Source organism: Gossypium raimondii, chromosome 12, assembly GCF_025698545.1.
Source record: "Gossypium raimondii isolate GPD5lz chromosome 12, ASM2569854v1, whole genome shotgun sequence".
Lineage (NCBI taxonomy): Eukaryota > Viridiplantae > Streptophyta > Magnoliopsida > Malvales > Malvaceae > Gossypium > Gossypium raimondii.
In genome coordinates this window covers 48565926-48581485 of record NC_068576.1, presented here as the reverse complement: position 1 = coordinate 48581485, position 15560 = coordinate 48565926, and the positions used below count along the sequence as shown (strand labels likewise).

Here is a 15560-nt window from a genome sequence, read left to right as displayed (position 1 = left end):
TTATAATATTTTTTGTTTTAAAAATATTTTAATTTTTTTGTCCATCTTTTTTATTTGAAAAAATACAGGTTTAAAGGTTAAAAGAGTCGAAAAAATAAATAGAGGGATAAAATAACTTTTTTTTATAAAGTTTGAGGGCCAAATAAATTATTATGCCTAAAATATATCTCAACCCAATGCTACGAGCGCCTAGAATCAAACGAGATCTTCGAAACGTTGATCATTATGAGTGTTAGAACAAAATTGATTGAGAAATTTTGTGACAAAAAAAAAGCGATTCGTTAGCTCGTTATTTAACTTGAATTAGTGAAATGGCGGAATCTATAAAAAAAACATATTTTAAAATACATGTCATATCCTACTATTTGTCCATGTAATATGTGTAAATTGTTAATTCAATCCTTGTATTCTGATGTGGTCAAATTTAATTTATATACTATTCTGTTTTTTGAAATTTTAGTATTGATCTAAATAAGAATAGTTAAATATGTTAGGTCAAAATTTACTACTAGTATGATGTTATGCTTGAGTTTTCTATTTAGCATGTATTCTCCGACTTGATTATTTTCCAATCTATACTTTTTGAATTTTGAAAATTTAGTCTTGACTAAAAGTTGTTCATGGATCAGACTGAAGTCTGATTTAAAAAAAAATCCAAGCCTGGGCCTAAGCTTGCTCAAATGACCCGTTTTATTATTCAATAAATAATTACTTACACTTAATTATAATAATATATAAATATTAATATAAAATTATTTTTTTGTGTGTGAGTATTGCCTGAAAATATTATACATGTGATAAAATGCTTAGTGCATAAAATTTTTAATTATTTGGATCAATACCAAAATTTCAATTTGTGAAAAGTTTGAGAATTAAAAATGATCAAATTAGAGTATGAGAATTAAATTCATAATTTACAGGGACTAAAAATAGAATAATATTTTTTTATTGAAAATGGTAGTTAATTTTAAAAGATTATATAATAAAGTTAATGACAAGATTAAGCTTATAATATAGTTTAATAAATTTATAAAATATGAATTTTGAGATAATTTTCAACGAAATTGGTTGCAATTTAGTGACCCCAACTCTCGAAGGGTTTTTAGCCAAAATTTAGAACCCGGTTGAATTAAATTGATATCTTGATGAGGGTAGAAAGTTTTTATATGATGATTGTGAATAATTTGACGTTGTAAACAAAGTTGAAGTAATAGATAATTTTGGTTACCCTAACTTAATTCAAAGTAATGGATGTTTAGTATTTGATTATTATAAATAAAGAAAAAAGAGAGAGCATGAGAATTTCATGGTTATTTCTAAACGTGGGAGCACGACATAAAGGAGCTTAAAGGCAGGCTCTCAACTCCCCCCTCCTCCTTTAGTTATTTGATAATAAAGCTAAGATGGTGACACCAGCGGCCCAACGCAAACCTCGCCATTTGTCATAAATATTCTTTTTACTATAATCTGATCTCCATTTTACCAAGTCCTCTCTTCTTCCTTTCCCCGCCCAAAAAAATATCCACATTACACCTTAGCACGTATATGTTCTTTATTTCTTACATGTCTCCCACAAACAGCCCTTTCGTCTACCTGTCTTGTTAATATTCTTTTGTGTGTTTTTCTTGTTTTATACAAATTGGTTTTCTTTCTTCTTGATTTATTTTTGTTGTATTGTCACCCACTACCTACCCCCGATAACCACCGCCACCAGCACCATCATCGCCACCTTAATATACGGCGGTTTGCGGGGGCGTTGGTTTGAGCAATGGGGGGAGACCATCATAGGCCGACAAGGGCTCTTTATGTCTCCTCCCTTTTGTTTTGTGTAGTTTTGTTGAACCTTAAAAGAAGCATAGTTTTGGCCAATAACGAGGGTGCGGATTCTCCTGCAGTTTCGCCGGCTCCATCTTCTTCGCCGACTTCATTTAAGCCTTCGGATAGTTATCTTCTAAACTGTGGTTCTAAAAGCGAAATGAAGATGGAGGATGGACGAACATTCAAGTCGGATACTGAAACAAGCAGCTATTTATCCACCAGCGAAGATGTTCAAGCGTCGGTTGCTTCCATCCCCGAAAGTGCCTTCTCCAATTCCACCCCTTCCACCCTGAAGGATCTTTATACAAGTGCAAGGATCTTCTCTTCGGATTCAACCTATTCCTTCTTCATTTCCAAGCCTGGCAAGCATTGGATTCGTCTCTATTTTTACCCACTTCCTCACCAAAAATATGATCTGAAAACCGCGGTTTTCACAGTTCAAACAGATAAGTTCGTCCTTTTACATGATTTCTCTGTGGATGACGATTCCAAGGTGGTTTTCAAGGAATACCTGGTTAATGCGACTCAACCTTTCTCCCTCATTTTCAAGCCCCAAAAGGATTCTTGCGCTTTCGTCAATGCAATTGAGATTGCGGAGATCCCTGATGAACTCCTCTCTGATTCTGCATCTTCAGTACCCCAAGGTAACACCCTCAATGGCTTATCCAATTATGCCTTGGAAGTCTCCTATCGGTTGAATATGGGAGGGCCGACCATAACTCCACGCAACGATACACTGTCCAGAACATGGGCTCCTGATACACCCTACAATTTGTTTCCCGAGGGAACTGAGGCAGCCAAAGGTACCACCGTCAAATACCGACCCGACCATGGGATGACTCGATTGGTCGCTCCCGATATGGTTTACTTAACCGCGGATCGGATGGCGAGCAAGGCTTATCAACAAACTATAGCGCCCAATTTCAATCTCTCTTGGGCGATGAATGTGGATGGAACCTTTTCGTATCTCATCAGGATGCACTTTTGCGACGTTGTAAGCAAGACCCGCAATGAGTTATACTTCAATGTGTACATAAACAGCTTGATGGCGCTATCGAATCTGGATCTCAGTGAAAAAGCTGGCGAGTTGAACACTGCCTATTACACAGATTTTGTGCTCAATGCTTCATTGGTAACCAATGATTCAATCACGGTTCAAGTTGGTCCAACAACCAACGCCGGCTTGCCTAATGCAATCCTCAATGGCTTGGAAGTGATGAAGATGAGCAACCTAGCTGATAGCTTGGATGGGTTATATGCTGTTGATGGTTCATATAAAGGGCCTGGTGCAAGCAAACTCAAAATTGTGGCGATTTCAGGGCTGGCATTGGCTTTCGTTGCAATGTTGTTCCTTGGGGTTGTTTGTGTCCGATGGAAAAAACGACCCCAGGATTGGCAAAAAAAGAAAAGCTTCTCATCTTGGCTATTACCAATCCATGGCAGCAAATCTAATTTCAGCTCCCGGAAATCAAGCCTCTTTGGGTCAAGAAAAAGCAAGAGTGGGTATTCTAGTGTTTATTCTAATGGCCTTGGACGCTTCTTCAATTTAAGCGAGCTACAAAATGCGACCCAAAATTTTGACGAAAAGACAGTCATCGGTGTTGGTGGCTTCGGCAAGGTGTTTATCGGGACATTAGACGATGGCACCAAGGTTGCAATTAAACGAGGGAACCATGGATCCGAACAAGGCGTTAACGAATTCGAAACCGAAATCCAAATGCTTTCCAAGCTCCGCCATCGTCATCTCGTCTCACTCATAGGGTTTTGCGATGAGGATTCGGAGATGATCTTGGTTTATGAATATATGGCTAATGGTCCATTTCGGGACCATCTTTATGGCTCTGCCAATAAACCCACATTGACATGGCAACAACGCCTTGAAATCTGCATCGGTGCGGCTCGAGGGTTGCATTATCTCCACACCGGTGCGGCACAAGGAATCATACACCGTGACGTCAAGACCACCAACATTCTCCTCGACGAGAACTTCGTGGCCAAAGTGTCCGATTTCGGGCTATCAAAAGCTGCTGCAATGGACCAAGGCCATGTTAGCACGGCAGTGAAAGGTAGTTTCGGGTATCTGGACCCAGAATACTTCAGGAGACAACAACTGACAGAGAAATCAGATGTTTACTCGTTCGGTGTGGTTCTTTTCGAGGTATTATGTGCGAGGGCAGTGATTTGCCCTGGATTGCCGAGGGATCAAGTTAGCTTAGCCGACTGGGCAATGCAGTGGCATAAAAAAGGTATGATAGAGAAAATAGTTGACCCCAAAATTGCAGGGACGATATGCGAAGGATCACTGAAGAAATTTGCAGAAGCGGCAGAGAAATGTTTGGCAGAATACGGAGTTGACAGACCGAGCATGGGGGATGTGTTATGGAACTTGGAATATTCTTTGCAACTTCAAGTGGCTTCTTCCAAGACTGATCGACCGGAAGATAAGAGTAACATTATGGTGTTGGAAAAAGGAAGTGAAAGTGGTGAGGCCAAAAGCAACCCAGCCGTGGCGGTGGCGGCCGAAAGTGATGATTCTAATGTAACAGTAGGTTCTCAGGTACCATTTCCTGATGCAGCAAGTATCTCTGGAAGGTAATAGAGAAGAAACAACTGAGAGTTGAATCAAGTGTGGAGAATTTGAAACCCCATTTCAGATTTTAGCATATAGAAGTTGTTTTTCTAGCTTTCTTTTTATCTCCAAATTTCACACTATGATTTGTGTTTGTAGAATCTCTTTGTGCAGATCTCAACATATTTTTCTTTCTCTTTTACTCTTTGATTGGTAACTACATAGAAAACCTTCTTCTGACCATTCACTTCAATAATGGTTGTATAGGTACAGTGCTTTCTGGGGCTTCTTGTTTTTCCTTTTCCCAATTTTATAGTTGTGTTTCAAGTGTTTAATAATTATGACAACTTTTTATTTCTTTGTCTTTATCATCCAATTTTCTTTACTCCAATTCAATTCAACTCTATTTTAGATTTTCAAATATAACTAAATATTGTTCATGTTTGAATTTGGATTCAATTCAGAATGATTAAACAAAGGGTAAAAATGTGATGTTTTAAAATATAACCAAATACTCACTTTGTGGCTATGCAACAAAAGAATAATATTGTAATAAATTTGAATTTATTGAAGTTAATAATTAGACCTGATTTTGAAATTTAAAAAATAAAAAGAATAAATTCTTAAAAATAAAAAAATAAAAAGATTGATTAAATTATCAATCAAATCTTACAAGTCAAAGCTCCTGTTTTCTCCATAACAAACAAACTCAGAAACAAATTACGTAATGAATTTTTATTAGAATTTATAAAACCCTAGAAATCCTATGGATCCAATGAACAACAGGGCCAATTCTTCCATTGAATTTGTTTCAAGAAAATCGATTCTCTGTTGTTGCCATGGCAGCGGCATTGCTACTGCTTCCTTTGGCTCCTCAACTCGCTCTAAGCCTCACCAAAAACCTTCTTAGCTTTTCATCAACAGGCGGAGAGTATAATTTTAAAATCTCAAGGATCAAGCTTTGATTTTTTTTCGGCTTTAAAGAGATTTTCTTGAAAACACAAGATAATATTTGAAAAGACGAGGAAGAGGGAAAGATTTGATGGTCAGAGAAGGCCATGGATGGTGGCGACTCATGGCGGCAGCAGCTAGGGTTAAAAGAAGATAAATAGGTAGAAGAAAAAGACAATAGAAGAAATGATCAAAAAAATTAAAAAAAAAATCGTGATTTGTTTTGGATGAAAGAGAAAAATATTTTATTTTTTTAAAGGAAAAATAATTAATAAATAAAATGAAAGGAAAATTAATAAATGGGTTTAATTTGCAACCAAAGAGGGTGACACATGACAGCGCGCGAATGGTCAGTGTTACTACATTAGCAAAAAATTAACATTATTAGCCTCAGGTGCTAAACTTGTGGACGGAAAAAAAGCTCGGGTATCAATCTAGGACATAACAAATCATAAGTACCAATACGGGAGAAGTAGACAAATTCAAGTTCTAATATTATATTTTTCCCTATTTTAAACTCAATTAGCAGCAGAATTTAACCTTTTATATTCTACGAAATCTTTTTCGTTTGGTTTGTTTCGGAGTATTTAAAAATTGGAATTTGAGTTGAAAGGTCTTTAATGCCCTTGACTTTCCCTTCAAATTACACATTGACTTAGGTTAACAACTCAATGCTGCTTCCATGGCTGGAACGAAGAAAAAACGATGAAACCCAATGCCTCTTCTCTTTTAGTTTTCTTCCTTTTTCTTCCCTTGAAATTACACTAGTGGATAGTAAGATTCTAATCCCATGAAGAAAAAGCTTAATAGCTCAATTCTGTTTTCGGTTCTATGTGTAGAATCCAAGTTTGATACTACGCACACAACCTGTTTGATAAATTTCTTCAGAAGCTATGCGTTTCTTGTTTCCACCCGTTTGGCACCGCTTTTTGACGCAAATTATCAATACCCACAAACCCAAAAATATTTTACACTCTCTATATTCATCATCAACAACATCACCGGAACTGGAGGAGCTTCGTAAGGTAGTTTCGAGCTCCATTGGTGGTTTAGATGACCTGGAGTCGAGTTTAAACCGGTTTAAGCTTTCTTTATCATCGTTACTTGTTACTGAGGTTATAAAGTATTGCGAAAATGTAGCTCCGACTAGAAGGTTATTGAGATTTTTCTTGTGGTCGGTTAAGAGTTTAAGTTATAGTTTGGAAGATAAGGACTTTAACTATGCGGTTCGAGTGTTTGCAAAACGGAAGGATCATAGGGCAATAGAGATATTGATTTCGGATCTTAGGAATGAGGGGCGACTAATGGAGAGTCAGACTTTCAGTGTTGTGACTGATACATTGGTTAAATTGGGGAGAGAAGATGAAGCATTGGGTATTTTCAAGAACTTGGAAAAGTTCAAGTGCCCGCAAGATGGTTTCAGTTTGACTGCCATTGTGAATGCTTTATGTGCTAAAGGGCATGCTAAGAAAGCTGAAGGTGTAGTTTATCATCACAAGGACAAGATTGCTGGTGTTGAGCCTTGTATATATAGGAGTCTCCTTTATGGTTGGTCCATTCAAGAGAATGTAAAGGAAGCTCGCAGAGTTATCAAGGAGATGAAGTCAGCTGGCGTTGAGCTTGATTTGTATTGCTATAACACATTGCTTAGGTGCCTTTGTGGGGCAAACCTTAAATGCAATCCTTCCGGCCTCGTTCCGGAAGCTTTAAACGTGATGATGGAAATGAGATCCTATAGAATTGCCCCAACATCAATCAGTTATAACATATTGCTTTCTTGTTTGGGGAAGACAAGAAGAGTGAAAGAATCATGTCGGATTCTTGACTTGATGAAAAAAACCGGCTGTGCTCCGGATTGGATAACATATTATCTTGTTGCCAGAGTATTGTACTTGACAGGAAGATTTGGCAAGGGAAATATGATAGTGGATGAGATGATTGAACAGGGGTTGACCCCTGATTGTAAGTTTTACTATGATCTCATTGGTGTTCTTTGTGGAGTGGAGAGAGTGCATTTTGCTGTTGAGTTGTTTGAGAAGATGAAGAGAAGCTCATTGGGTGGGTATGGACCAGTTTATGATGTGCTTATACCAAAACTTTGCAGGGGAGGCAACTTTGAAAAGGGTCGAGAGCTGTGGGATGAGGCTGCTGCTTTGGGTGTTAGTGTTTCCTTCTCCACTGATGTTTTGGACCCTTCAATCACTCAAGTTTTCAAGCCAACGAGAAAGGTGAAGGAGTTCAATCTTAAGGACTGTAAAATGGCTAAGAATACAGTGAATATGAAGCACAAGATTATCAAGGGAAACAAGGGTAAGAAAAAAATATCTCAAAAGAATAAATCTGTTTCCAAATAAAATGGTTTGGGTTAATGTCATCCCCCCCCCCTTCGTTTTTTGGGATTCATGTACTTTGTGACGCAATTGGAATTCAGAGGATAGTGAAATGGAATAGGGTTTAGTTTTGCACATGGCTACATGGAACGGGGTTTTAAGACAGTGGTTGAGATGGGATCGGAAGGGGGACCTTCAGTACAATTGGATTCAACGCGTTGACGCTAGCTGTCTGTCCGAAATCAATCCGCAGGCACCGGGCCGGATGTTCTTAAACTATTTAACTAAAACATGAAGATATCATAAACGTGTTTCATTTTGAAGAAGGAATATATACCTTCTTATCTCTTCTTAATTTTTAATTGTATCATTATTATTATATGGGTAAACTATATCATTAATTACTAAATTATGATTAAGTTTTTGTTATAATCATTTAATTAAAAAAATATAATTTGGTCTTTGAACTATTCAAAAACTTTTATTGAAGTTATTGGATTATTCAAAACTTTTTATTAAAGTCACTGGACTGTTAAGTGTTAGATCTAAGTCGATCTGATGGTCAGTGTTAGAAATTAAAGAAAAAACTGTTTGAATTTTGATTTTGTTTATAATTGAGAAAGGGAATAACAGTGGGTAGTTAGAAGTGGAGTTGTATTTTAGGAAATGGAGGCACGTTGGTGTATAGATAGTTTCACATAGAAATAGAACTTACTGTTCTTTTTCTTTATTTTATAGAAAGAAACCCTATTTGTAACTTTCTTATATAAAAAGAGAGGATAATATAAATATTTGATTACAGTAAACAACTATAATGTGAGGAAAAAAAGTATGACCTCATTTGATTTTAATATAAGAATTTTGATAAATGTATTTTCCACCCTGTGAGAATTAATTATTCAAATAATAAAAATAAAAATAATGGAAATGCGTAACGATGACGAGTCAATCAATCAGCAATCTGGATCAGATCTTCCCCCAGTTGCCCATCTTCTTCCTTCAATCATTCCATTATTTTAGGGTTTTAATCTCTCCTTACTTTTTAAACCTACAAATTAAAAAAAATACAGTTGAAGGGAACAAATAATCAAACCCTTAATGCTAATGCCATAATGCTGTATACGTTTAGGGAGATTTAATTATTTCATACAACACGAGATTAAAGAAGAATCTTGAATCTCTTCAGCCTAGCCAATATAGCCCTTATGGGTCAAGATAATTTCGCCCCGCAGAAGAGATCTTCTACTGGCGGCGGCGGAGGTTTACCGACAATCCGCAACGAGGCTGGCGCTGGCGGAAGAGACCGTGGATTTCCCAGTATGCCGCGTGGCAGGCAGATGCACAAGACATTCAACAACATTAAAATCACAATCCTTTGCGGCTTCGTTACGATCCTCGTCTTGCGCGGCACAATCGGCGTCGGAAATTTGGGAAGCTCCGAAGCCGAAGCCATCAACCAAAACCTGATCGAAGAAACCAACCGGATCCTAGCTGAGATCCGTTCCGACTCCGACCCCACGGATCCCGATGAATCTCCTGAAACTGAGCTCAATCCTAATGTTACATACACTCTGGGGCCCAAAATTACGGACTGGGATCAGCAGCGTAAGGTTTGGCTTTCCAAAAACCCTGAATTCCCTAATTTTGTTAATGGAAAAGCTCGAATCTTGCTCGTCACTGGGTCGCCCCCTAACCCTTGTGACAATGCTATAGGAGACCATTATTTATTGAAAGCGATAAAGAATAAGATTGATTACTGTAGGCTTCATGGGATTGAAATTGTTTATAACATGGCTCATTTAGACAAGGAACTTGCTGGTTATTGGGCGAAATTGCCATTGATTAGGAGGTTAATGTTGTCTCATCCCGAACTTGAGTGGATTTGGTGGATGGATAGTGATGCTTTTTTTACAGATATGGTGTTTGAGATTCCTTTGTACAAGTATGAGAAGTATAATTTGGTTATTCATGGCTACCCCGATTTGTTATTCGAGCAGAAGTCGTGGATCGCATTGAATACAGGGAGTTTTCTGTTTCGGAATTGCCAGTGGTCATTGGATTTGCTTGATGCGTGGGCGCCGATGGGACCTAAGGGTCCGATTCGTGAGGAGGCTGGGAGGATTTTGACTGCTAATTTAAAAGGAAGGCCTGCATTCGAAGCCGATGACCAGTCGGCTTTGATTTACTTGTTGCTTTCGCAAAAGGATCAATGGATGGATAAAGTGTTCATTGAGAATCAATACTATTTGCATGGTTATTGGGCAGGGCTGGTTGATAGGTACGAAGAGATGATGGAGAAATATCATCCGGGATTGGGAGATGAGAGGTGGCCATTTGTGACTCATTTTGTGGGCTGCAAGCCCTGTGGGAGTTATGGAGATTACTCTGTGGAGAGGTGCTTGCGCAGCATGCAAAGGGCATTCAATTTTGCTGATAACCAGGTGCTTAAGCTTTATGGGTTTAGACATAGGGGATTGTTAGGCCCCAACATTAAGAGGATCAGGAACGAGACGGCAATTCCTTTGGAGATTGTTGATCAGCTCGACATCCGTCGTTCAGTGCATGGAAAAACTGAATCAAAGAGCTAGCAATCGGAACAGGTACTAAACGTGTCATATAGGTAATGTAATTTCGCAGTTGAAAAGCTAATTTCAATTGCCATACGCTTCAACTTGTTTGGTAAAATTGTGTCGAATTAAATGAAAAGTTATGGGTTCCATGTTTTTTATTGGTCAAAGCAAGCAGCAAAAAGAGGGGAAATATAGAAGAAGGAAGCTTAAGTTGCCGATAATTACTTGATTAGAATGTTTAGTTATCATTTACTCGGATCAAATCATGAAAAAGTTTGAGTTTTGGGGTTGTACCACGGAGTGAGTTGTCGGGACAAACAGCGTATTGGTAGCTCTGGTAATGCATTTGTTATATGCTTGAATTTTTTTTTCTTCATATCTTCTATATACTGAAATCTTGTCATAATGTGAACTGTAGTGTTAGAGCCATTACCTAAGGTTTCATCTTTTGTTTTGTCTCATGTATTTGGTTGGGGTTTTCTTTTAGCTGCAAAATCGAACTGAACTGTTATGATTGTAGGAGGGAGCCACTACCTAATTTTTCATCTATTTTTTGGATGAACCAAACTTTTACTCTTGCTTTTTCGATTCATAGTTTTGTACATATTTCAGACTTAATAAATTTATGTATGCATGAAGTGTGTTGTGTTTTTGCTTGTGTCGAGTCATTTCAACATTAACATAATAAAAATTATTAAATATAACCATTTTCATGCCTCTCTAAATACACAATCAAAGCCTCAAATTTTATTTTTAGTTTTGGTTCTTATTTTATGTTCACATTTTAAATTTATTTTTAATTTTTGACATAATTTGGAATCTAAACTTTTATTATCATAGTATTATATGGTTGTACATGTGTCTAAATATACAACCTTTTGCTGCTTTTTTTTTTTTGAGATTATATAATAATAATGGTCAAATTTCCATTTTGATTTTTATATTGTGCTCTAATTTGATATTTAATCTTTATACTTAATTAAATATTTTATTTTGATTATAATGTTGTGGATTTCTAAAATTGTCAAACACTAAATTTCAGGTTTATTACATTGTATTTTTCTATTAAATTTCAATATGCCAAATCAAATAACAAAAGAATTTTAATAGATTATAAATTTGTGATTGAATTTTTAAATTCAAAAATGATAGATTAAAAATTTGAAAGCAAAAAACTAAGAATTAATTTTAAAGGTCTATTTGGACAAAAGAGTAATTGAATGAAAGTGTAAAATTACATTCTTTTCTAATTACAAAGATTTGTAATTCCTTAGGTATGCTTGGCTAATAGGGTATAATTACATTGTACTTTTTATATCATGTTTGATAATATAAGTTGTAATTACACAATATCATAATTTATATTTATAAAAAAACATTAATTACTATAAAAATTATTAGCACGATAAAAAAAATTCTAAACAAGTAGCAAAAACTAAAATCAAATATTGTAGGTGGATTCCACCATCTACTGGTTCTTTAAAATTGAATGTTAAAGGGGCTTGCAATCCGTCTTCGGGACTCACTTCTTCGACAATTGTTGCAAAAGGTGAATATGGTAAGTAGTTATGGGGGATTGGGAGAAATATTGAAATATGTAATGGTGATCAAGTTAAGTTTTAGACTATTTATGATGGCCTCTAACTAGTATGGGATGTTAAGTGGAAGGAGGTTATAATTAAAATTGATTGCGTTAAAATGTATTTTTTATGGTCTCAAAGGACAAGTGAATAGATTTGATCTCAAGAATCTAAGAATTGTGTAAAAGCGATTGGCGTGTGGTCATAAAACAGATTCCAAGAGAAGCAACTCTTGCTCTCCACAGTCTGGTAAAATTAATGAAAGAGTTTCCAATTAGTCATCGAGTATTACATGTAGCTCCTGCTAAAGTTGCTAATCAGATTCGATTAGATAGTAAATCCTTACTGTCTAATTCTAATGGCGCTTCTATTAGATTCCTATTTTTAATATAAAAAAGAAAGTACCTAGAAGTCTCAATCACATTTGGTATGTATGTTGCCCGTTTGTGGTATCAATTTTTTAAGGTAATTATTCTGTCCACAGCTAGTGCAGTAAAACTGGCAGAAAAATAAACTTCACAAGTGAATTTAAAAGGATACAAAATATCTTTTTTAATGATTTAATTATTATTTTATTATACATTAAAATAAATGGCGTCTGCTTAAGGAATTTTACTGGATAATTATTATATTTAATCTATTATTAGCTCGGCTCGATATGTGTGTTTCAATTACTATTTATTAAATATTAAAATAAAAATAAAACTTAATCATCAAATCATCCAAATTACAAACAAGACTTTGTCCAATATACGATCCAACAAGTCGGATATCTAATTCTTGTAAAGTTTACCACCATTCTACTACGGTCTATATTTTCCTGCTATATAGAATTGAGTGATTCCTGCTATATGTAATATATTTATTTTTCATTCTCAAATATTTCAAATATCATCTCTACTAACTTCATTACCATTTTTAAAACTTATATTTTATATGGTGAAGTATGTTTTAAACCAACAGAAGAAGAAGATTGCAGTGAGAGAAAACAATGCAGGAGCTTTGGGATCATAACCAGAAACCCGATGAACAAAACAATACTCACTAATCATATATATGGAAAACATAAATTAGGGGAAAGAATATACTCCATACACTATAACTACACGGCAATCAATAGTAAATCCCATTTATCAACCAAATAGAGAAATGGTGATGTTTTGGTCTTAAAAATTACCTCCAGGATTGCCATCAAAATCGGTGAATCTTGAACCACATGTGATCACTGGGTCAGCTTTGAAAACTTGAGCTTTACGACTTGCTACCCATCCTTGCATTCATTTGGGCAATCTGGTTCAACAATCCCATAATTTTCTGTACAATCAACATACATTGAATCCAGAACGCATTACCAACAAGAGATTGAAGTCCAAAATAGTACTGTCCGAGTTTTATTGGACTAAAATTTGTTGGTTTGAATTCACTTAGGCATTTCAACAAATACCTTACCTCGTCTTTCTCTTTTATTATTGTTTTCAACCGTTCCATGCTCTCTTCCCCGCACCTCCGCCGCCGTATCCGCTTGCACAACCACCATAATAGCACCAGGAGCGCCACGTCAGCGATCCCCCTAAAAGACCGAAATGCCCTTCCAATGGTCCCGTTTTCATAACTGAAATAACAGGCGAGGGTAACGATCTTAGCACGCACAATTTGAAGCAAAGTACCCAACCAAACTCCGAACCCATGATCACCGGATGATTGGATGACATCACCGGAACCGGACGGCGGTAACAGAGATGGTTCGGAAACTGGGTTTTGTTGTTGTTGTTGAATTTGATAATGGAGATTTTCATGGTTGATGGGAGGGAAGATGGAGAGGTTGGATTGAGGAAGGGAGTCTCGGATCATCACCATCGACCTTGGCTGCTTTATTAGTTGACTGGGTTCTGATTTTGAGGCGATGGAATTGAAATTTTCCCATTCAAATAATAAGCTTTCTAAAATTCCATCGGTTTCTACCATGTTTTGTAGATTGCAGCTTAGAATGGAATCAGAAAATTTAAGAGCTTATGTTTTGCATCTGAATCAGCTTTTATAATTACGCAGCAGTCTACATAAAAGAATTTATTGGTAAAATACTAAGTCCAATGTTGATAGTTAAAAATATATATATAAAAGAGAATTAAATTATTTTAAAATAAGTAGAAATAAATACATATAGACAATTTACTGACTAATTTATCTACATTTCCAAGTATATTTACGGAAATGGGTCAATTTCTGCATTATTTACCAAAAACGGCTAATTTTGACAAAACGCGTCCACGTAGGAGTTTTTTATGGTGAAATTTCAGCAAAACGCGCCATTGGGGAGCGATTTTGCCATTTCAGCACAAAACGTGCTGACGTCGACGCGCTTTGCTAATGTGACAAAATCGCTCCCCCAGGGGCATGTTTTGCTCCGTGTTTTTCTAGGTTAGGGCTTTTTGCATGTTTAGTCCCTACGGTTTTTTGGTTTTAGGTTTTTAGGGGTTTAGGGTTAGAGTTTTGTTAAAATAATTTAGGGTTATGGGTTTTAAGAATTTTAAAAAATAAATCAGGATTTAGTGTTCTTTTTTAAAAATTAATTAAATTAGGGTTTAAGAGTTTTAAATAAATTAATTAAATTAGTGTTTAGTGTTTTTAAGAAAATTACTTAAATTAGGGTTTAGTTTTTTTAAAAAATAATATTGTGTTTAGGTTTAGGGTTTAGGGAAAATTATATTGACAATAAGGATTTTATTTTTTTTTCCACAGTAGTTCCTGAAAAAATAAATTTGAGAATACGGTTCTGAACAAATAGTGTCAAAAACACTTCAAGCAAGATGCACTGTCAGCAAAATTACTGAAAAAAGCTCCCACGTGGACTCTCTTTTTCTACATTAGTTTCTGAAAAAATAATTTTGAGAAGACGTTTATGAACAAATAGTGTCAAAAATGCTTCAATCAGGATGCACTGTCAGCAAAATTACTAAAAAAAGATCCCACGTGGACGCTCTTTTTCTACAGTAGTTCCTGAAAAAATAAGTTTGAGAAGATGATTCTGAACAAACAGTGTCAAAAATGCTTCAAGCAGAATGCACTGTCAGCAAAATTATTGAAAAAAACTCCCACGTGGACACTCTTTTTTACAGTAGTTCTTGCAAAAATAATTTTAAGAAGACGGCTCTGAACAAATAGTGTCAAAAACACTTCAAGCAGGATGCACTGTCAGCAAAATTGATGAAAAAAAGCTCCCACGTCGACGCTCTTTTTCTACAGTAGTTCATGTTTGGCCTTAGGCTATAAATGAGCCAAATTTCATTCTTAGGTTGCATAAGTTACAGCAAGAAAAATTAGAGAGGCTAACCAGAATAGAAATTGAAGATGAGTGAACGTATTTGATTAAATGCTAAAAATACATATTTCATGTAATTTAATTGGTCAATTTATGAGAATGCACCACTGGTTTTCTCCATTTTATATTGAATTTTATACAAGGGTGCAATTTGGGGTCAAAAGAGAAAAAGGAGAAGCAATTGGGTTAGATTGAAGAAAGGAGCAAAGAAGGCGGGCCAAAATAGAATTTTTCCAAGATGTAATTAGCTGAAATTTTATTTTGACTTAGTGGGAGATTATGTAGGGATTTTTGATATCATGAGAATATTTTTCCTTAATTTTCTATGGCTAGCGGCCTTTAATTAGGCAAATTTGTTCAAGGCCACTAGTATAAATAGGGGCTACTATGTTCATTCATTCATCAAGTTTTCAATCAAGCTTT

The 15560-nt window shown here is 35.9% G+C and overlaps 4 protein-coding genes across 7 annotated transcripts; 3 read left to right on the top strand and 1 right to left on the bottom strand.

Annotated features, from left to right (window-relative positions):
- Positions 1–1501: 1501 nt before the first annotated feature.
- Positions 1502–4751, top strand: LOC105764672 (probable receptor-like protein kinase At5g61350). The gene has a single exon (XM_012583339.2). It carries the CDS (start codon positions 1769–1771, stop codon positions 4412–4414), a length of 2646 nt encoding a protein of 881 aa, XP_012438793.1. The 5' UTR covers positions 1502–1768; the 3' UTR covers positions 4415–4751.
- Positions 4752–5891: 1140 nt separating this feature from the next.
- LOC105764675 (pentatricopeptide repeat-containing protein At5g61370, mitochondrial) lies at positions 5892–8087 on the top strand. Its single transcript, XM_012583346.2, has one exon. The coding sequence runs from the start codon at positions 6232–6234 to the stop codon at positions 7690–7692; it is 1461 nt and encodes a 486-aa protein (XP_012438800.1). The 5' UTR covers positions 5892–6231; the 3' UTR covers positions 7693–8087.
- A 519-nt stretch (positions 8088–8606) lies between these two features.
- On the bottom strand, positions 8607–13897 carry LOC105764680 (uncharacterized). 4 transcript variants are annotated; one of them, XR_001124690.2, is made up of 3 exons: positions 13263–13897; positions 12996–13132; positions 8607–8716 (listed from the first exon to the last, which is right to left on the bottom strand). XR_001124690.2 is itself a non-coding variant. In XM_012583354.2 (2 exons), exons 1-2 carry the CDS (start codon positions 13781–13783, stop codon positions 13114–13116), a joined length of 540 nt encoding a protein of 179 aa, XP_012438808.1. In that variant the 5' UTR covers positions 13784–13897; the 3' UTR covers positions 12845–13113. The 4 variants fall into 4 exon arrangements, 2 of the variants coding, with proteins under 2 accessions (XP_012438808.1, XP_012438806.1); XR_008191678.1 differs by having other exon boundaries at positions 13268–13897; XM_012583354.2 differs by lacking the exon at positions 8607–8716 and having other exon boundaries at positions 12845–13132.
- On the top strand, positions 8705–10876 carry LOC105764676 (probable xyloglucan 6-xylosyltransferase 5). The gene has a single exon (XM_012583347.2). The coding sequence runs from the start codon at positions 8874–8876 to the stop codon at positions 10254–10256; it is 1383 nt and encodes a 460-aa protein (XP_012438801.1). The 5' UTR covers positions 8705–8873; the 3' UTR covers positions 10257–10876.
- Positions 13898–15560: the final 1663 nt, after the last annotated feature.

Bases quoted from the DNA above. Each gene is read 5' to 3' on its own strand.
- LOC105764676 (XM_012583347.2), top strand. From the start codon at position 8,874: ATGGGTCAAGATAATTTCGCCCCGCAGAAGAGATCTTCTACTGGCGGC.
- LOC105764672 (XM_012583339.2), top strand. From the start codon at position 1,769: ATGGGGGGAGACCATCATAGGCCGACAAGGGCTCTTTATGTCTCCTCC.
- LOC105764675 (XM_012583346.2), top strand. From the start codon at position 6,232: ATGCGTTTCTTGTTTCCACCCGTTTGGCACCGCTTTTTGACGCAAATT.
- LOC105764680 (XM_012583352.2), bottom strand. From the start codon at position 13,783: ATGGTAGAAACCGATGGAATTTTAGAAAGCTTATTATTTGAATGGGAA. The intron at 13,133-13,267 runs GTAAGGTATTTG...TTGATTGTACAG, and splicing joins TAATAAAAGAGAAAGACGAG to AAAATTATGGGATTGTTGAA.